This window comes from Trichomycterus rosablanca, chromosome 12 (genome assembly GCF_030014385.1).
Source record: "Trichomycterus rosablanca isolate fTriRos1 chromosome 12, fTriRos1.hap1, whole genome shotgun sequence".
NCBI classification, from domain to species: Eukaryota; Metazoa; Chordata; class Actinopteri; order Siluriformes; family Trichomycteridae; genus Trichomycterus; species Trichomycterus rosablanca.
This window is the reverse complement of record NC_085999.1, coordinates 11,477,326-11,498,550: the sequence shown is the minus strand read 5'-3', so window position 1 is coordinate 11,498,550 and position 21,225 is coordinate 11,477,326. Positions and strand designations below refer to the sequence as shown.

General features: G+C 40.8%; 1 protein-coding gene across 1 annotated transcript in view; it reads right to left on the bottom strand.

Annotated features, from left to right (window-relative positions):
• Positions 1-1,497: 1,497 nt before the first annotated feature.
• The window catches only part of vwa8 (von Willebrand factor A domain containing 8), a 107,943-nt gene continuing 88,215 nt past the window's right edge, over positions 1,498-21,225 (bottom strand). The window contains exons 40-45 of the mRNA XM_063005615.1: positions 14,396-14,504; positions 10,908-11,033; positions 10,168-10,326; positions 6,692-6,790; positions 5,437-5,675; positions 1,498-3,614 (exon numbers count right to left, since the gene is read on the bottom strand). Coding sequence (XP_062861685.1) covers positions 3,506-3,614; positions 5,437-5,675; positions 6,692-6,790; positions 10,168-10,326; positions 10,908-11,033; positions 14,396-14,504 — 841 coding nt within the window. The 3' untranslated portion in view covers positions 1,498-3,505. The remainder of the gene's footprint in view (positions 3,615-5,436; positions 5,676-6,691; positions 6,791-10,167; positions 10,327-10,907; positions 11,034-14,395; positions 14,505-21,225) is intronic.

Below are 21,225 nucleotides of genomic sequence, written 5' to 3'. Positions count from 1 at the left end.
TTTTTAAACAATTTTGTGTTTTGTTACTGTGTAAAACTGAACTATTTATTTATTATTATTTATTATTAATAATGAATAATACTTTTTTAAAATTTTATTTACGCATTTTCTCCCATTTTCTCCCAATTTAGTATAGTCAATATGTCTTTCACTGCTGGTGGATCCCTGATTGCAGTCGAAGTGGGTATATTGCTGCTCACACCTCCTCCGACCCGCACGCAGCCCTTAACGGAACTCTTTTTTCACCCATGCATTTTGCACAGGGTCCTTACACAGCGTTTGAAGAACCCACCCACATAGTCCGGTCATTACGCCCTAGCAGAAATGTGTCTGCTGTAGGGACTGCCAATTATGCCCGCTACATGGTGCCCAGCTGACCAGTGACAACGACTAGTTTCAAACTGAGGAGTTCAGAATCTCGGTGCTGGTATGCCGCTGCGCCACTTGGGCGCCCACTAATAAGGATTTTACCGTCATGTTTTACACACTGAAGTTACATTCATAACAGGACAGGTAGTTACTGGTTACACAAGATCCATTAGTGCACATTTTTGTCAACCACAGTCACGGACAATTTTGTATCTCTAATTCATCTCACTTGCACGTTTTTGGACTGTGGAAGGAAACCGGAGCTCCCGGAGGAAACCCACACAGACACTGGGAGAACATGCCGCCCATAAAACTAAAATCTTTCCCATCTATTTATTTAAATGCGATGATTACATCTTTATAATGTCTTGTAGTGACTGTTGGACAGATGTGTTTACACACACACACACAACTTCTACATTGTCTACAGGATTTTACCTTTAAATACACTATTTATTCGCCCCATCCCTCATGCCCTGTGTTTAAAAAACAGACATGTGACCAGCAGCCAGACATCTCCCTTCCATCACACACTCACGCCTCTTCCACCTGCTGACCGTCCACAGCCCCCCTCAAATCCTATAAATGACAGGCCCACTTTCTCCCCAGCAACACCCTGTGAGCGCGGAGTAACCCGAGCCTATGGCTGGAATCCTCAGCACTCCGGAGGCACACGGCAGCCTGGCGCGTCAACAGCAGCTCCAGCATCACGGGAAGGAAAAAGCGCTCAGTCTCAGATCACACGCACGAACACAGGAAGAACGTCAGGGGTTGGGATGGCAACATTCCAAGAAGTGCTGCTAGCACCAAATGCTAAGTTAAGAGGTCAGACAGGAGATGAAAAGTCAGGAAATTTGTGCTCAAGTTGACATTAAATACAGGCCACACTGAGTGGAAGAGTAGATTCCTAAAGGTAAAAATATCCCAGGCGTTGTCTGCAAATACGGCTCACAATTTCTCTGAATATTCCTGGAAGCCTCTGTCTTTTATTTTTTCTTAAAGGAAGCTACTAGCAAAATACAAAAGGAATTGTATTTAGGATGGAAAGGTCAACAGATAAGAAAAGATTGCTTCAAAGTTGTGCTCAAAAAATGTCAACAAATTGTTAAACAATTTTAAACATCATCCTTTTAATTTCTCAAATCAATTCTCAAATCAGCATTGGTATCCACATTTTCTGTTCAAAATGTCCAAATGTCTAGTACTTTAACAGACTTCTTTTTTTACATAGACAAGGTTATATAAACAAAAAAAAAAGTTTTTATTGTTTTGCTACAGATATAAATTAGGAATCATTATCCTCTTTTAAAATAATTTGTAATCAGCTTGAATTACTGTCAAACTGCGTACTGAGTATAATCAGTTGTTACATTCTTAGCTGACACCTTTCAAGACATCACAATGGATCAACAGGAGCCTAAAGTTAACTAATAAATGTTAGCAAATTGTAGTGATTCAGACATAAAACTGTTAGCTTTGTGGCAAGCATGAAATATGAGCAAATCTAGCATTAAATATTCAGGAGAGGCGCCCAGGTGGCGCAGTGGGATATTTCGCTAGCACACCAGTGCCGAGATTCGGAACTCCTCGGTTCGAAACTCGGCTTTGCCTCCGGTCGGCTGGGCGCCATCTGGCGGGCATAATTGGCAGTGCCTGCAGCAGATACTACTTAACCACCGTATCTGCAGGGTGGGGGCCGGACTATGTGTGGGTGGGAGGGTCTTCATACGCTGTGTAAGGACCCTGATTGGCAGAAGAGATGCCTGTGCAGAGTGCATGGGTGAGAAGAGGAGGGCTGTGCACGTGTCAGAAGAAGCGTGTACAGCGACGTGCTCTCCTCGGATGCAATCTGGTATCTCTCAGCAGTGGAAGACAAATTGAGTGAGCTAAATCGGGAGAAAATGCATAAAAAAATATCTAGGAGAATACAGTGAGAAGCAGAGAATAAACCCCAACTCATAAAAAGATATTGTTTATATAATAGAAAGTATATTCCACCATATCTGTTCTTTACAGCATCTGGACTTTTATTGCCAAAATGTTAAATGGTCTGACTGGGTACCTCATAAAGGTTACGTTTGAGAATGGTGCAGGTTCAGGACGAATCTAGGATGAATCTGAGGTGTAAAGCTGCACCTCATATTCTAGATTATTTCCAGATAGGAAATGATATAGCTGAACACTTGCTTAAGTCCTTGTATACAATACACAACTTCCAAAGTCCAAATCATCACTTTCAATGGGTCATTTTGGGACGATAGTGTATGGTGCACATTAAATGATCTATTGACTTTGTAAATGGCCAAATATTTAAGAATGAAATGCAAAAAAAAGATTAGAGGACACTAGAAGATAAAGAATACACCGTCTGTTTAAACAGTGCATTATTCAGTCATCATCATTATTCATTATCATTTAAAAGGGACCAAAAAATCCATAGTACATAAAAACCCAAGAGTGAATATAGAACAGTGTGGCACTACCAGTATTAAACTCCTGACTAACTGACTAACTGCAAGCCAATGAAAACAAGAATTTTAGATATTACAATGCTAAATCCAGTCTGTGTATCCAACTCCATACTACCATTTAGCAGTGTAATATCTGAAATTCTTGTTTTCATTGGCTTGAAGGTAGTCAGGAGCTTATTCTACATGACTGGTTATCAATAATATAAAACATGCTGTATAGGAGCCTGAATGACTGACTAGAGCCTGGATGACTGGAGAAATAGCTTTGTTGACAGAATGTGTTGACTGTGTGATCACGAGGAGTTCAGAGGAACCTGAGAAAGCCCAGACAAGCACATCCATCAAAATCTGACGCAACACCGGCCTCTTTTACCAGGGCACAAGTTCACAGTCAGACATGGCAAACAAGTCCGCCCAACGTTTTTAACTGAGAGCCTCAAATGTACACAAGGTGAAACAATACAGTCTGTTTAAAGAACAATCAAACGAGGTGTATTAATTGTATTAAAATTCTAACTGCTGTGTCAAGTAATCATAATTTTTTTAATTAAAAAGAGCCCTGGTATGGGGCATAATACCCGAACCCAAAAACCTGTAAGTATAGAGCACGCCTCCTGGAATCAGCAGTGTATGAGAGAACAAGGTTTCTGGGTGGTGCGATGTGTTCAGACACTGGACAGCATGGTGGAGGTGAAGATCTGTTGGAGGATTTGAGGGATCTCCTTAGTGTCCATGGCAACAAAAGAACGTCCTGCCGGCAGAGTTTTCTGGAGCCTAGATGTCAGGGAAAAAAAGAAAAGACCCCCCCCAAAATGCCCCCTCAGAAAAGCATTACCAATGCAAATGGGTTTTCACTTGCAATCAAAGTGAGCTCCTATTTCTCAACATGCCGACAAAGGCCGTCATTCACGCAGCCTCTTTTGTGAGAGTTGGGGGTTTGGGAAATGCCTGCTGGGGTAAGAGGCTGAAGACAGTGGGACACCCAGATCTTTCACTCTTCTGCCCACCCACCCTTTCTATTCACTAATGTCATACTGTTCCATGAGGAGACGCATGTTCTGAAAGGCCTGTCCTTTAAATTACTATGGGTCTGAAAAGAGCAGAGTCAGTGTGGGCTGACATGAGAGTTGTGAGGAACGTTCTCTGACCACCGCAGTTGCATCTATGTTCCTCCTTGTACCCTCACTTGGCCTAATCTGACATATTAACGCACAAACAGCATTGTTCATGCAGCATGAGTGTGTTGTTGCATCATAAAATGCATCATGTCCCAGCCAAAGGGCATTCTGTGGTGAATTATGAGACTTCTCAATTTTTGGGGGGGCTTTGTATGAAACATTCAGCAGCTAAAGTTGCATCTAAATAGGGCAGAACTTTAAGTTCATGCATATTTGATCGAGAATAGCAAATGTAGTTGCAGTGCGTTGGTTAATACTTAAATATAAAAGCATCTGCTAAAAAATTTCAATGTTTGTTTGTTTATTAGAATTTTAACGTCATGTTTTACACTTTGGTTACATTCATGACAGGAACAGTAGTTACTCATTACACAAGGTTTATCAGGTCACAAGTTTAATGTCAAACACAGTCATGGACAATTTTGTATTTTCAATTGACCTCACTTGCATGTCTTTGGACTGTGGGAGGAAACCGAAGTTCATGGAGGAAACCCACACAGACACAGGGAGAACATGCAAACTCCACACAGAAAGGACCTGGACCACCCCACCTGGGGATCAAACCCAGGACCTTCTTGCTGTGAAGGGACAGTGATACCCACTGAGCCACCGTGCCGCCCAAATATTTCAAGGTAAATGTACTACAGTATTCAGAACATTGTAGTGTTATACACTGTAATAATGACATCAGTGGTGACAGGCAATATATAAACTTAACCATTTATATGATCTTATTTTGAGTCTAATTACTTGGATAAAAATTAGCTGTATTTAAATGATCTTGTTTGGGTCGTATCTACTCCATGGTTGACCTGTTAAACTTAAAAATATTGATAATGATTTAAAAAAACAGGCTTTCTAACCTAATTTGAAGCCAGCAGCTAAAAAATCATCCATGACAGTTGCATCTAGTAAAAAAATATTAATTGTTTGTTGTTGGTAAAGTCCCAAGAAACTAAGAAATGACCCAATGTTATGTAACCATGCTTGGTGCAGGCTGTGCTAGTCAATTGGTGGTGGCCCTGCTTATATTTCACCTTTAGAGTTCCCTGTCTCTCCTCTTTTTCCAAGAATTGGGTTGTCGCAAACAGCCGAAGTAGCCTATCATAACATGACAACCAGTTCTCAGTTCTTCGCTCTCTATTTTCTATCCACTTTCTCCGTCATGGGCTGCAGACGTTTTTGTGTCTTTTACTTTATTACTGTTATTTTCAGCTCCCACATTTATTCTCCCTATAGGTTTTTGTTAGTGCCTTTCTATCCACAGTATTGTTCTACCCTTGTCAAGCATCCTGCACTTGGGTTCATTTTTTACTCTTCTAGGTGCGGGGCTTTACCTCGTGCTTCAGTAGCCGTGTTACACTTTTGATATTATTATATTTTTCTTATATATCATACAGTTCAGTAGGAATGCTCACCTCTCAGCCTGGTCCCCGAGGGAGCCAATAAAGATGGCGAAGGCATGAACCTGTGGGTTGCTGGTAAGGGTGCGGGCAAATCGATCGGGGTGGATGCCATAGCGCTCCAGGTTAGCATCGCTCAGCACAATGACAAAGTGCTCGTCAGCTTCCTCTCGTGCTAGCTCGTTTACAGCATTCTGTGTGCCCTCCAGCGTGTAGTCTCCACTCATACAGAACTGAGAGTGAACATGCATGGTCTGGGAAGAGGATGTTAGAGAGGGGGAGGATGAATGTGTTCATCTGGTTCAAAAAAATACATTTCTAAAAAAGTTGGGACATTTTGTAAAATGGAATAAAAAAAATTAATTTGTTCATTCTATTGAACTTGAACTTGTAATTTTGGCAGTTTGTTAAATTTTGTCTCTGAGGTTTGAATCTTGGCTCTGCCATACAGCCACTGTTGGGCCCTTGATTAAGGCCCTTAACTCTCTTGGGTCCAAGGGTGCCACACAATGGCTGACCCTCCGCTCTGACACCGGCTTCCAAACAAGCTGAAGTATGCAGAAAAGGAATATGCATATTTATATGTCTACAAAACAAATAAAGCCATTTCATTTGCCCTAGATTATTAGATTACATTATTGAATAAAGGTTCAAGAAAAAAAATTATATATAACTGAGACTGAGAGAGAGCTTATAGTTCGGATGAAGTGCCATCTGATTTCCACCTTCCTTCAAAAAAGCTTTAAGGGGACGAAGATTCTCATGTGATGATGAAGTGAAAGGAGTGCTGCATCAGTGGCTATGCATTGGGCATATTGTGCTTTAATACATTGGGCACACAGTCTTCCATAATGTCCCAACTTTTTCTGATTTGGGGTTGTACAATTAGCATGTATGTGATCTTATCATGGTACACAGTGTAATCTGAGATCTAAGAATTAAAAACATTTACTGGAATATTTAACATTCTTGCAAACAGATAAACTTAAAATGAAACTGAATGAAATTTGTTCTTTATTAGTCACTCATTAGAATCAAACAGTGGAACAGACCAGGTCCACTGTGTACAGCTAATGCAGTTATTGTTGGTCAACACCTCATTCCAACCATGATTCCTTATTCTCAACACGTGAAGCCTGCCTGTCTGTGTACACTCTGCTACCTAGTACAATCAGAAGTGTGACTTCATTCCAAGAACGCTCGTCAGGAAGTGGATTCCAAACAAAGGAAAAACATAAGAATGCAAACAGGACAAGGGTGCGCTACGTACCTTTAAAACCTTTAGCCTCTGCATGTTGTTCTTTGGCACTTTATTACATGTGACCAGCTCTATATTAAATCCATCTCCTGAATGGCCCACAATGTCATACTGCAAAGAAACAAAACAGGAAAAGGAAGAGAGAGCTGATCGTACTGCGCCAGCATGGAAAATGCACACAAATAACTACAAACTCCGTCCTGAAAGTGACAAATTTATAGCTAGCGAAGCTTTAAAAATAAAAAGGGGGTTTTCATTTTTCCCAGCACTGCTAATATTGAAAATGCTGACAGTGGGAATATAAGAAAAGAATATAAAAAAGGTACAGAAATATGTCTATACAGAACAGCGGGTTTAACAGAGGGTTATTTAGACTGTATGTCTGCATAATAAATAATAAGCAATTGTCTGTATAGACAATAAAACTGCTGTTTCACTTACAAAATAGTACATGGAAGCAGCTTTGACTGATTTACAGTCCTCCAATGCAAAATAAGGCTCTAAATATACTGATTTGCATGCAGGCACTGCTTTACAAAGGTCAGCCTAAATACTAGCACATAAAATTACCCATTCTTGTTCCCATTTAAACACTGACTTTATTCCCCTTTATAACCAAACTATTTAATATGTAAGGTGCTTTCACACAGATAACCCAGTTTTACCCAGCCGTACTGCACTATCCGAACAGAGAGATCAAGACACCTGAGTCATTATTTTGTGCCTTTTCTACTGCACATGTACCTGATGACTAGAACTGTGCTTTTTACATCAGCCACTGATCCAGTACCAAAAGTGCCTGATCAGTATTGACAGGAGAAAAAAATTAATCCAAATTTAAAAACCATTTTTTTTCATGCTGTTTTTGCTCTTAAGTACTCAAAGAAGACATGCATCAATGCTCTATTCAGTACTAGCACCCAAGTGGTGGAATGAACTTTACCTGTCCATTCGTCTTCAAAACACGTTTAAAGACCCACCTCTTGATCAAACACTTAAGCTGAAAACTAACATGCACTGACTAGTCTTCCACAGCATCTTATAAAAAATAACTAATAATGTTCTAACAAGGTTTCAGCAATCAGTGAAGCACTGTTTAGGAATAGTCATATCCCACCTGCAAAAAATAGACATAAATAATACTTAGTAATAAAAAACGCATTTTATATTATGTAGTTATGTAAAGGTCAAATTATAATGGAGAGAGTTTTGTGCCTTTTCCACTGCACGAGTAACTGACAACTGGAACTGTAATAGTGATGGTTTCACTTGCCTTCCAAGTAGGACGACAATTAATTAGAACAATAAAGATGCATTTTGTAGGTTTTTCATTTGGGCTGGTTCCTGTTTTCAAATGGAAAGTGGACACCTGTATTTTTTCAGCAGGGCTAGGATTGGATTAAATGAGAACCTTGATTGACCCCCAGATATTTAAAGTTCTATAATCAGTAAAGCACTGTATAAGAATGGTCACATCTAAAATGCAAAAAATATACATAAATAATACTCAGTAATAAAAAACAACACTAATTTCTTATGTTATGCAGTTATGTGAGAGTTAAAAATGTAATGGAGAGAGTGGTTAGCATTATAAGCTATTTTGGGGAATTGGGTTTGCTCATTGGTGCCTAGGTGTTGCAGTCTTTAGTTCATGGATACTTTATGTCTACATGAAGCAATTGTGACTAATCTGAATGTGACAAACCCTACAGGCAGTGAGTGTGAGTGTGCACCCCACAGACCACCTGCTAAGTCACTGTGACACCACTTACGAGTTACATGCCCATCAAACAGGTTCCATGTAATAGAACTTGGGCTTGGGTTAAAGACTTTTAACAGCTGGCAGATGACTGTAGATCATAGCAAACTGTTCCTGTAGAAACTAAAGACAGTCTTTGATCTTAAAGGCTAGATTTAATTAGATTTAGGCTGATTGCGTAATCAAGAAAGCATTGAGTTTTTACCAAAGTTTGCTTTGTGTAATGTGATCAACAATCATAAATTTAGATAAATATGCCAATAAGAAAGACGTCAGTTTCTTTTTCCCAGCTCTGTATGGGTCTTGCTTTTGCCTTGTTTATTAACATCTCATCCCAACAGAGTCATTCTAAATTAAATCACGGTCACTAAAATGAAAAGCACCTGTAGCGAACGTGCCTGTGTGATGACGTATGTCACATTTCAGAGACATAACGCAAGAACTTATAACCCAGCCTGACGTCTTCCACATTATTTCCTCCCACTGAATGTCGCGATGGAAAGAAAGGACACACAACAATCTGGCTTTGTGCTGATGTTGCTGTGCAGGAAAAAGCTTCCAGTAAGAGTGATTCATTGTGTCCTGCATGGAATCCAGCAGCTGGACTCAGAGACTGAAAGAGAACTGACCACAAGGGCTTAACCCTGCTCGTTTCTGCCTGTAATGCCATAGAGAGCCATGTCAGCCAGGTCTCTATAGTAACCTCCATCACAGTGTGTCAGCATCTGGGGATACCCCTGTTACTCATCAACACAACTCAAATCTCTCACTCTCTCTCACACACATGTGGAGGAAGTAAACTCAGTTTCTGTGGTGAGTTGACATGGGGATAGATGTCTGTAAATAAATACAATTTTCTTCAATTCTCTTATTGTACAGTGAGATTGAGGGCAGTGGTTGTCAGGGCTGGGGTTTATTAAATAAAGCCCTCAGTTACAAAATGTAAATCCTTTCTCAGAATTTCAGGTACTTGTGTAAATGTATGCAAGTGTGTGACATTTCAAAACCCACCGACCAGCCGTCCTAATAGTTTTAAAATTTACTTCAGCATAAATAAAATCTAGTCTGTCTGTCTGTCTGTTCATCTATCTATATGTCTGTCTGGTTATGTATCTGTTTGTATATCTATCTGTCTGTCTATCTGTCTGTCTATCTATCCATCTGTCTGTCTGTCTAGCTATGTATCTGTTTGTATATCTATCTGTCTGTCTATAAGTCTGTCTGTCTGGCTATGTATCTGTCTGTCTAACTATTTATCTGTCTGTCTGTCTGTCTGTCTGTCTGTCTGTCTGTCTGTCTGTCTATCTGTCTGTCTGTCTGTCTGTCTGTCTGTCTATCTGTCTGTCAGTCTATCTATCTGTCTGTCTGTCTGTCTATATGTCTGTCTTTCTATATATCTGTCTGTCTTTCTATCTGTCTGTATATCTATTATCTGTCTGTCTGTCAGTCTGTATGTCTGTCTATCTATCTATTTATCTGTCTGTCTGTCTATCTATCTATCTGTCTGTCTATTTATCTGTATGACTGTCTATCTACAGTATATGTCTGTTTGTCTGTATATCTATCTGTCTGTCTGTATATTTATCTGTCTGTTTGTCTATCTGTCTATTTGTCTGTCTCTCTGTATATCTATCTGTCTGTCTTTCTGTCTGTCTAATTAAAAAAAAAAGCATATTTAAACAAAATGGTTTAGTAGCAGAGAGAAAAAGCTGTTGGTTAAGTATTTTACCTTAAACTTGTGTTCGTAGCCCTCCAGAGCCTCCATCACCATGCACACAGCCTCCATGCTGCGTTCCAGACGCCCATCAACGCCATTAAAACGGTACATACTGCCTGACACGTCGGCTAGCAGGCGCAGTCGCTTGGGCTTCTGCTGAGGTGTGCCAAGCTAGAGACAGAGACAGGTACCAGTTAACACACCGTACACACTGAAGAAAACTAAACAAAGACTTGATTTGATCTCCCTGTTGGTTCCTCTGCTTAGATTTCATTCCTGAATACTACATGTAATACACAGTACATTTTGTAATGGATTTTATAGAAGATAAACACAGAATGCTGCATTTGAGGACTTAAAACAAAATACTCCTTGATTTGAGCTGAAGAGAGGTGTATAAATAGAATGTATCTTAACATTTTAAAATGTTCTGTTTATATATTTATTGGATTATTATGGCGAAATTGAATGAATGAATCAAAGGTTCTCCCTTTTTGTAGACGCCAAGCATAAGTGATTAAATGCAATGTTAGCAGACACTAATTTGCATGAGACATCCTTGGTAACAAATGTGTTTTGGAGATTGGAGAGTCTTTAAGCACATACGGATATAAGGGTGTGTGCGTGTGTGTGTGTGTGTGTGCTTGGTATGCATTTTTGTGAGTAAGTGTGAAGCTTTTCAGTCAGTAAGTACTTTACCTAAACAAACCTCCCTACAGGTCCTGTCACCATAAATAGAGCAGGACTCTCACCTCTGGTTCCAGTTCCCCTCTGCATTTGTAAATGGCTTTCTCTCCAGTCAGGCCATCAATAATCTTAGCATCATCCAGCTCCCCCACAGCCTGGTTCTTCAGCCACTGCCTTTCCTTTCCTTTAGCCTGTAAATAAAACAAAACACAAATTGTACCATATTATGCTTAGAAACATACGTACAACAATCAAAAACATGGGAGATGTAGGTAATAATTCAATACAAACATTTACACACTGCTTAGGGACCACATTGTTATGGTCAGATAACTAGGTTAAAGTAAGAGGTGTGACGAGGCAGTTGTTGTGAGTACCCAAAGACAGAAGTCCAAGGAGAAAACAGCCACAAACTGCTGACATGTAGTTGGGTGGCCAAGACTCAGTGATGCCAGAGGACATGAAGTTTATGGTGTCTGGTATGGACCAACAGAAATGCTACTGTGGCTCAAACTACAGATTATCTTAATATTAATCATGAGGTCAGTGTGTCACATAGTGCATCAAACCCTTATATGTATGGTGCTGCATAGTTGTAGACCAGTTAAGGTGCCTCCAAACTCCTGTCCAACCTTGAAAGTACCTACAACGGGCACACAGGCATTGTGTATTTTCCACTGGGATGATCCACCTCGCAATGTACAGAAACTGAAGGTTCTAATGGTAATATCCTGGGACCAGATACCACAGGATTCCTTCAGAGGTCTTGTAAGATCCATGTCTCAGTGGGTCAAAGGTCTTTTGACAGCGTAGTAGGCGAGTGGTTCTAATGTTTAAGCTCATTAGAGTAGATGATTTAACCAACGACCTACCACAGTTGAAATTAGTGTAGTTACTGATAACCAAAAATAAAATAAACTCCACTAATATTGAAAGTCTGTGTCTGGCGACATGTCCAGGACCTTTCCCACCTTTCGCCCAGTGAATTTGACCCACCATGACACCTGACCAGGATAAAGCGGTGGTAAAACAGACAATGAATTAATGAATTTCTATCCACTAGGGCAGATGTAGGGCAGCTGTAGCCTAGTGGTTAAGGAACTAGACCAATAATCAGAAGGTTGCCGGTTCATGCCCCACCACTGCCAGATTGCCACTGTTAGGACCTTCAGCAAGGCCCTTAACCCTCAATTGCTTAAATTGTATTCTGTGAGTCGCTTTGGATAAAAGCATCTGCTAAATGCCAAAAATGTATGTATGTAAATGTGACTAGGATGGGTATCCACATACTTTTGGTCATATATCGGACTTTAGATCATGTGGTATAACCCTTTTTGTGGGACAACCGTAGACCTGGCGACACTGACGTAAGCTGTGTGTATGCAACTACACATGAGAAACACAAACAGAACAGCGTCTCACTCTTAGCTCTGATTACAGAGAAGTAACACTTTGCTTCTTGTTCTTTACTGTTGTCTGTACATTCCTTCAACAACTAACAGGAGTGACTGGTTGCACTGTTTTGTAAAATCACTGCTCTTTCATACTAGTGATGCTAGGTGTGCATGTGTAGTTATCAGGACAACTAATCATCTACCTGCGGGGTGGAGAGATGAAAGAATAACGTGCAGCGTGTGCTGACATAACAGCACAAATGAATGGGACATTTACAAATGAACGCTTTGGACTGAGAAGAAAACAGAAGTGCATACATACAGGTGAGCCAGAGGATTTGAAATAGAGGATGACTCCAGCTCTGTAGAAATGACCTGCCTGTACAAGACTGAACTGGAGGGAGCAATGACATGGTACCTGTCTAGGCCACATATTATCAAACACACACAACAGCCAGCTCTTGATCACAGCTGAAGGAGGGTAAAATAAATTCCTTCTATTTAAATAGCTGTAAACCACAAGGATTAAAGAAAAGCACAAATAGTGTGTGGGTGTTCAAGAAACAATGAAAGAGGTATAAAAGGGGGATAGAGAGGATATAAAGCAGACTTCCAGAAGGTTTTTGGAAAATATTTTTTAAATAGATGGGCGGACCTGTACCTGTATGTTTGTATAAATGCATTTGGGAGATGCTTTTTTGTCTAAAGTGACTTACAATTGGGAATGATACAATGCAAGCAATTCAGGGTTGCTCTGGGGTCCAACACCGGCTTGAATCAGCAACCTTCCAATCGCTAGTTTGGAAAAGTCACTCTCCAAAACATTTTAACTAGAGCTGGCACCAATCCAATACTCTGTATCGGTATTGGTCCGATATTGGCCCAAATCATTGGATCGGATATCGGATATTGGGATAAGCAGCTTATCTGACCCGCCTTAATACCAGCAGTTTAAAGTAGACTAATGGGCAAACTGTGTGCATCCCTTTAAAGCCGCAACTTACCCATCCTGCCCAGCATATATAGCCCCATGTCACAAGGTACATGTATTTCTAACTAATTCCATGAGTTCTGTGTACTTCAATTGCCCTCTTAGTCACCAGGCAGCACCTTCAAGATGTGGTACAACAGGTGATTTGCATGAATATACAGTTGACAAATCTGCAGCAGTTCCGTTATGGACCAAAAATCTTAGAGGAATGTTTCAAACACCTTGAGAAATCCAAAATTCATAAATAAAGTGCCGCCCTAACCAGTTCCCAGGTGACAGGTCCTACTCCTGCGCACGAAGGCATGGTTTGACGAGTTTGATGTGGAGGAACTCACTAAACACGTCTGGGATGAATTGGAAAGTCAATTGTGACTCAGGCCTTCTCATCTAACATCAACGCCTGAATAAGCCCTTTTCTTTCATTGAAGTCTTATTGCTGTTGCAAAAAGTCAGGTGAGCCATGTTCAGTTCCTGCATCCAATAACTGTCCACTGTGTGGAGGCTGGCATGTTCTCCCATAGCTTTATCTGAGTTCTTGCACATTCAAAAAATATATCAGTTGGTTCTGCTATATTACATTGCTTAGAGGTGACAGTGTGTACGTCCTGCAACAGACTTGTGCTGGACGGGTTCCCTGACCAAACAGTATATTTGTTATTCAAGCCTTTTTACAATCTGGTACCTATCATTCACCGCTTAAGCTATAAGCTATACCAGTCACATAGATTAACGTTGTGGGTATACATCTACAGACAGTAGCCCATTCGTTGCTCTGAATACCTTAAACAGCCTATTATGCCAGCAATTTTAGCCAGCTTTACTCTACATTTGAGCTCAGTTTCTCTGTGAGGCTACCAGAGAAACATTGCTACACCTCCCTAGAGGACATCGCCACGGGCGCTAATCAAAGACACTAACAGAAGTCAATTCAAACCAGTAACAGAGCAACAGCACTGGGTCAGGGGATGATAGCTTTATGACTAAGGGTAAATCAAGAAGAAAATAGATGCAGCTGTAATAGCACTCTTCTAGGTTAAAGGGTGTGTCTGTGTGTGTGTGTGTGTGTGTGTGTGTGTGTGTGTGTAAGGAAGGAAAGGAAAGAACAGCTAAAGCCCATTGGAAAGCCTGTACACACCCATTAGGGAGTAGAAATGCAATGTTTGTTTACCTGCAGGCTGTCCAGAATGATGCGTAGGGACTGGACTTGGCGCCGGACAGCTCCAGAAAAACGCTCGTATGTGGAGGCATCATACTCGCTCATATTAATCTCCTTTAGTCTGAAACACAAAACAATGCAGTTAGGGCAGTTGTAGCCTAGCGGTTAAGGTACTGAACTAGTAAGCAGAAGGTTGCGGGTTCAAACCCCACTACTGCCAGGTTGCCACTGTTGGGCCCTTGAGCAAGGTCCCTAACCCTCAATTGCTTGGACTGTAAGTCGCTTTGAATAAAAGCATCTGCTTAATGCTAAAAATTTAAATGTTATTACTATTACTACACATATCAGAGCTCATACAAACCATGCAGAAATATTTACATCATTATTTATCATATAGTCACTGTAAACCTAAAAAAAAATCAAAGTTTGGGGAAATGACAGGTCAAATTGTCACTGAATCGGTTTTGCAGCTCTATTTTAAGAAATAAGGAAACTGGAAATGTCAGCGGAAAATCTATGTTGCTAAATCAATCTGGCACGTGAAGGCTTGGAGATGTTTCCAATTGACTAACAGGTCATAATATGTGTCGTGGTTAACTTGCAATTTGGCCATGACCTCATGTACTTCACAATTCCTTATTAGTGGTACACTGTACATTATCTTACATTTTTTTAAATATAAACAGAAAAGTGACACATTGCATTGTTATGTTCTCCGATAATTATTTAATAGTAGCTAAATGTGAGGAAAAAAAACATTAAAAACAATGATTAAAATACAATAAAATTCAGATTGCATTTCCTGAGGCAGAGGTGAACTGTGTTAAGTGACAACATTTCCTTGAAGTACTCCTGAGCCCATGTGGTTATATTTATCACAAGGTTTTCTTGAACTTTCCTCCTTTTTACCAAATCATACTACCCTTACCCGTTACTTATTCACCTCCCTATCATAAAAAGCTTTAAAATAATGTAACTTAAATATATATTATAAATATGTTGCCCGTCCCAACATTTTTCGATTGTTTTGTAATACTTGGTAGATGCCAGTACTAGTACATCAGTCTAATACTTGGTAGGTGCCAGAACTGGTACACCAGTCTATTACTTGGTAAGTGCCAGAAAAAACAGGTACACCAGTCTAATATTTGGTAGGTGCCAGATAAAAACTGGTACACCAGTCTAATATTTGGTAGGTGCCACAAAAAAATGGTACACCAGTCTAATATTTGGTAGGTGCCAGATAAAAACTGGTACACCAGTCTAATATTTGGTAGGTGCCACAAAAAAATGGTACACCAGTCTAATATTTGGTAGGTGCCAGATAAAAACTGGTACACCAGTCTAATATTTGGTAGGTGCCAGATAAAAACTGGTACATCAGTCTAATATTTGGTAGGTGCCAGATAAAAACTGGTACACCAGTCTAATACTTGGTAGGTGCCAGGAAAAAATGGTACACCAGTCTAGTACTTGGTAGGTGCCAGAAAAAAAAAACTGGTACACCAGTCTAGTACTTAGTAGGTTCCAGGACTGGTACACCAGTCTAGTACTTGGTAGATGCCAGAAAAAACTGGTACACCAGTCTAGTACTTGGTAGGTTCCATAACTGGTACACCAGTCTAATACTTGGTAGGTGCCAGAACTGGTACACCAGTCTAATACTTGGTAGATGCCAGAAAAAACTGGTACACCAGTCTAGTACTTAGTAGGTTCCATAACTGGTACACCAGTCTAAAACTTGGTAGGTGCCAGAACAGGTACACCAGTGTAAAACTTGGTAGGTGTCATAAAAAACTGGTACACCAGTCTAATACTTGGTAGGTGCCATAAAAACTGGTACATCTGTCTAGTACTTGGTAGGTACCAGAAAAAAAAACTGGTACACCAGTCTAATATTTAGTAGGTGCCAGAAAATAGTGGTACACTGATCTGATACTTAGATAAAGTGCCAGAAAAACTGCTACCCAACTCTAATACTTGGCTGAAGTGCCAGAAAAAACTGGTACACCACTGGTAATTTTTTCTGCATTAAATATTATTAAATACAGAAAATACGCATAGTCTTTAAGCAGGTGTTGGGAAAATTCAGGGCGTGTACTAAGTCTTTTCCAAGATAAATACTTCACCTACAGGTTTAAGTTTCTCCGGTTTGGACTGAATACGACTGTTTATTAAAGGATGTGAGGTGACACTGAATGAATAAGCAATACAGCCATTCATCAATGAGAACAATAGGGAACACTTGAACGTTGGAGGCCCCTAATAAGCACTGCCACGTCTGACAAGCCCTAACAGCGCTCCCGCTATCCTTCTCCACCTCCACTTGTCCTACGTTGGTTTATTTCACCCTATGGGTGTTATTGTGGAACCGAGAGCTCTGTGGGCATCTTTCAGCAGGTGCGAGCAACCGACTAGGTGAGACACGGCGCACTTAAAGTCAATAATCCCTGCAAGCTCACACTAATCTCATCACACTCTGATCTGGGTAAAGCAGGGCTATAAGGGCAAGGGCAGGAAGGGGCGCATGTGTGAGCTGTTTGAAGTTATAGAAGGGAAGCGGGGCAGAACGTTTGCACCCGTAAACGCAGCTCAGAGGTTCAGCACAGGTGAGATCAGACCAGGTGCTGTTTCATCTTGTTACATGGCTACATGCTGTTTTCATGTCAAGAGCAACAAATCGCCTTTATCTGGAACAGCCATCTGGAGCAGATGCATGAAAAGCTGTCTGGGTCGTCGCACTGGTAGATTTTAGTCAGATATGTATGACTGTGTTTGAAAAATGATACGGGTTAAGAAGTGATAAACACTGGGAAACAGTAGCATGCTGCTATGCTAGCAATCCACTGCTGATTTCAAATACGTTTGGTACTACACCGATCGGGCATAACATTATGACCACCTTCCTAACTGACTGGTCTGCGGCTATGCTGCCCCATACGCAACAAACTGTGATGCGCTGTGTATTCTGACACCTTTCTATCAGAACCAGCATTAACTTCTTCAGAAGTTTGAGCTACAGTAGCTCGTCTGTTGGATCGGACCACACGGGCCAGCCTTTACTCCCCGGGTGCATCAATGAGCCTTGGCCGCCCATGACCCTGTCGCTGGTTTACCACTGTTCCCTCCTTGGCCTACTTCCCCCCCCCCCTTTTCTCCCACTTTAGCGCATCCAATTTCTGCCCGTCAATCATCCTCTCACTAATGCTGGTCCCTGCTCCTGATTGGGGAGGACGAGGCTGCTCCACGCCCCCTCCGACACGTGCACAGCAATCGAACATCTTATCACCTACACTAGACGAGTGCAGTGCAGTACAGCACTGTGTACGGAGAGCCACACCCTCTACCGCACTCCTTTCCCATCTCCGTGCAGGCGCCACCAACCAGCCAGCAGAGGTCGTAATCGCACTAGTCTGAGAGAGAGTCCCCATCCGGCTTAATCCCGCCCCTATCTGAACAACAGGCCAATCGTTGTTCGTGTCGCCGCTCAGCCTCAGCCGGCAGGCAGAGCCGAGATTCGATACAATGTATTCGAGATCTCAGCTCTGGTGAACAGCGTGTGTTTTTACCGCTGCGCCACCTGAGCGGCCCTTGGACCACTTTTGATGGATATTGACCACTGCAGACCGGGAACACCCGACAAAGACTGCAGTTTTGGAGATGCTCTGACACAGTCGTCTTTGAGGATAAAATGTTCACTTGCTGCCTAATATATCCCACCCACTAACAGGTGCCATGATGAAGAGATAATCAGAGTTATTCACTTCACCTGTCAGTGGTCATAATGTTATGCCTAGTCAGTGTATGTATATCTGCCAGATGATTTCCCTCCAAAAACATGACTAACAGCATGAACTGAGCCGCAGGATTAAAGTTCTTCCGAATAGTTGTCTAGAGCCTGAACAGCTGGACCGTAGAGAATAAAAAAGTATGAATTATAAAGACATATTTTGAATGTTTGTATTCTTGTATGACCCAAGACAGCACACATAAAGATTAGGAGAACTGTGGGTTTCCTGCCCAGCCTCAGGAGCTCACATTCTTTATGTAGTGTTATTGGAGAAGGGTACAACCGCAGTGCTATTTTCTGCTGAATTCCTGACCTGTCCACAGACCACAGAGGAAAAAAGCAGTGTGTACACAGCAATGTGAGAAATAGAGGCACAGACAGTCTGGAAGTTTCCTAATTTTGCTCAACACCTTATGAAAACATGGGTGATGAGAGGAGATTGGGTCACTGGCTTTCAGTGCAACTGGAAATATTCAACAGCTCTCGCTGTAAAAGATATTGCGATGATATGTATATAATTAAATAAAAATATACAGCAGTGAAACTTATACAAGCAACTTTGATAACATAAGTTGGCAAAAACATCTGGTTCTCTATTATTCCTCCTCCAGTCTAAGAACTTGGTGGAACATTTTTTTTGCCTTAATAACCTCTGATAGATGATTTTAGTAAGTGCTAACAAGCTTCTGTCTCCTCTCTTGTGGAATCTTTGCTCCTTTTTCTCTAAAAAAAGCTTCACAGAGCAACTGCTTCCTTTCAATTTTATTCCCTTTATGTATTTATTTATTTTTGTTTATGCGTTTTCTCCCAACTTTTAGCGAATCCAATTACCTAATTGCATTACGCTTTCTCTCTACTGATGCTGATCTTGCCCTGATTGAGCAGAACGAGACTGACACACACCCCCTCCGACACGTGTGCAGTATCCGACTGCATCTTTTCACCTGCATGAGGCGAGTTCACATGCGGATCAGCTTGGTGTACGGAGAGCCACATCCTGATCAACACATTGTCCCTCGACTCGATGCAGGCGCCATCAATCAGCCAGCAGAGGTTGTAATTGCATCAGTTATAAGGAGTCCCTATCCGGCTGTATGAACAACAGGCAATTGATGTTAATGTAAGCTCCCAACCCAGCCGGATGGCAGAGCTAAGTTTCGAACCGACGAGTTTGAATATTAATTTGAATGTTTTTTTTTTTTCCTCGTAGCCTTACTCTTACCACTGCAGTAGTGCAAATTGCACATCACATTAGTAACTGCCCACTGTTTGTTTTAATTTAGATTTAAAATCAGAATTAGATTTCTTATTTCACCAAGTACCAGGTGTACAAGGAATTTCTCTTAGTGCAGGTGTCAACATTTAAGTGTAGTAAAATAATATAGAAAAAAGTATATTATATAAACAAAGACATTTATCCAAACTTAAATAAAAACTTTAAGTTTAAAAACAACAATGGAATGGAAATATACAAGTACAAACAAAACTTCAAGTAGAAAACTGTGCATTGCAGAAATTAAAGTGATTATTATTCCCAGTAGTAGGGTAAAGTGCTCTTATTGCTCTTATTTTTATTTAAATGTCTATTTTAATTGTCTAATTGTCCAATTTTTCTAAATGTGGCCGAACAGTCACAAAAGCATTTTACTGCCAGTTGTACTCTGTATGATTACGTATGTGACAAACAAACATATTTAATTTGATTTGATGTTATCATGTCTGACCATGTCTGTACACATGGAAATCTTTCACTAAGTCAGGAAGTTTAGTAGTCAGTGTGGTTTGGTAGGTTGTCATCACTCTGCTTATACAATATGACTCATACAGATGTTTGTGTATTTTATACTGTAACACTCAAACATAATGGAAGATAAAAGCCCACATCCTGTAAAAATGTCCCTAGAACAGAACACACTGGCTGACATTAAGCTTTTGAGAACGTGACGAGAAGCATGCAGTAGTTCCTACACAGGGTCGACACAAGAGTGAGATATTTTACACCTACGAAGAAAACAGGATTTTTACATTTACTTTTTCGGCATTTAGCATACGTCTTTATCCAAAACCACTAACAGTACTGTGACAGAATACAGTTTGAGCAGTTGTGGGTTAAGGGCCTTGCTCAAGGGCCCAACAGCAGCAACCTGGCAGTGGTGGGGCTTGAATTACTAGTCAGTGGCTCCATGGCGGAGCTATAATTCGAACTCTCAGCCTTTCAACTGATAGCTCAAAGCTCTACCCACTAAGCTACCATGGTTCCCTGAAAGCATGTTTACTGTATATACACTGTCACTTGAAAGCATGTTACATGTATTTATAAATGGAATTATGGGAAAACACTACACAGATGCTTTTGTAAATCTAGTAAACTGTAGTTAAAGATAATATGATTAATCTATTATATCGTCTATTTACATTTACAACTGCCATCCGGGCGGCACGGTGGCTAAATGGGTAGCACTGTCGCCTCACAGCAAGGAGGTCCTGGGTTCAATCCCCAGGTGGGGCGGTCCGGGTCCTTTCTGTTTGGAGTTTTCATGTTCTTCCCGTGTCTGCGTGGGTTTACTCGGGGTGCTCCGGTTTCCTCCCACAGTCCAAAGACATGCAACTGAGGTGAATTGGAGATACTAAATTGTCCATGACTGTGTTCAATATAACCTTGTGTGAACTGATGAATCTTGTGTAATGATTAACGACCCGTTCCTGTCATGAATGTAACCATGAAGAGTAAAACGTGACGTTAAAATCCTAATAAACAAACAAACAAACAAACTGCCATCCAGCTGCTGACAGCTATCAACTCAGCTCTAAAGTTGCTCTAAACTCCACACAGAAAGGACCTGGACTGCTCCACCTGGGAACTGAAGGACCTTCTTGCTGTGAGCCACCGTGCCGCCCACCCCACTGCTTTTAATTTCTTAAAATCTAGTAACAGTTTTTGAAATGTAGCATTACCTAATAATCTAATTCCAAAGCCTAAGTATTTAATTTACACACTAAATTGTCAGTCAAATCAAAAATACCTTCTTAGATGTGGTACGTAAAGTTCAGG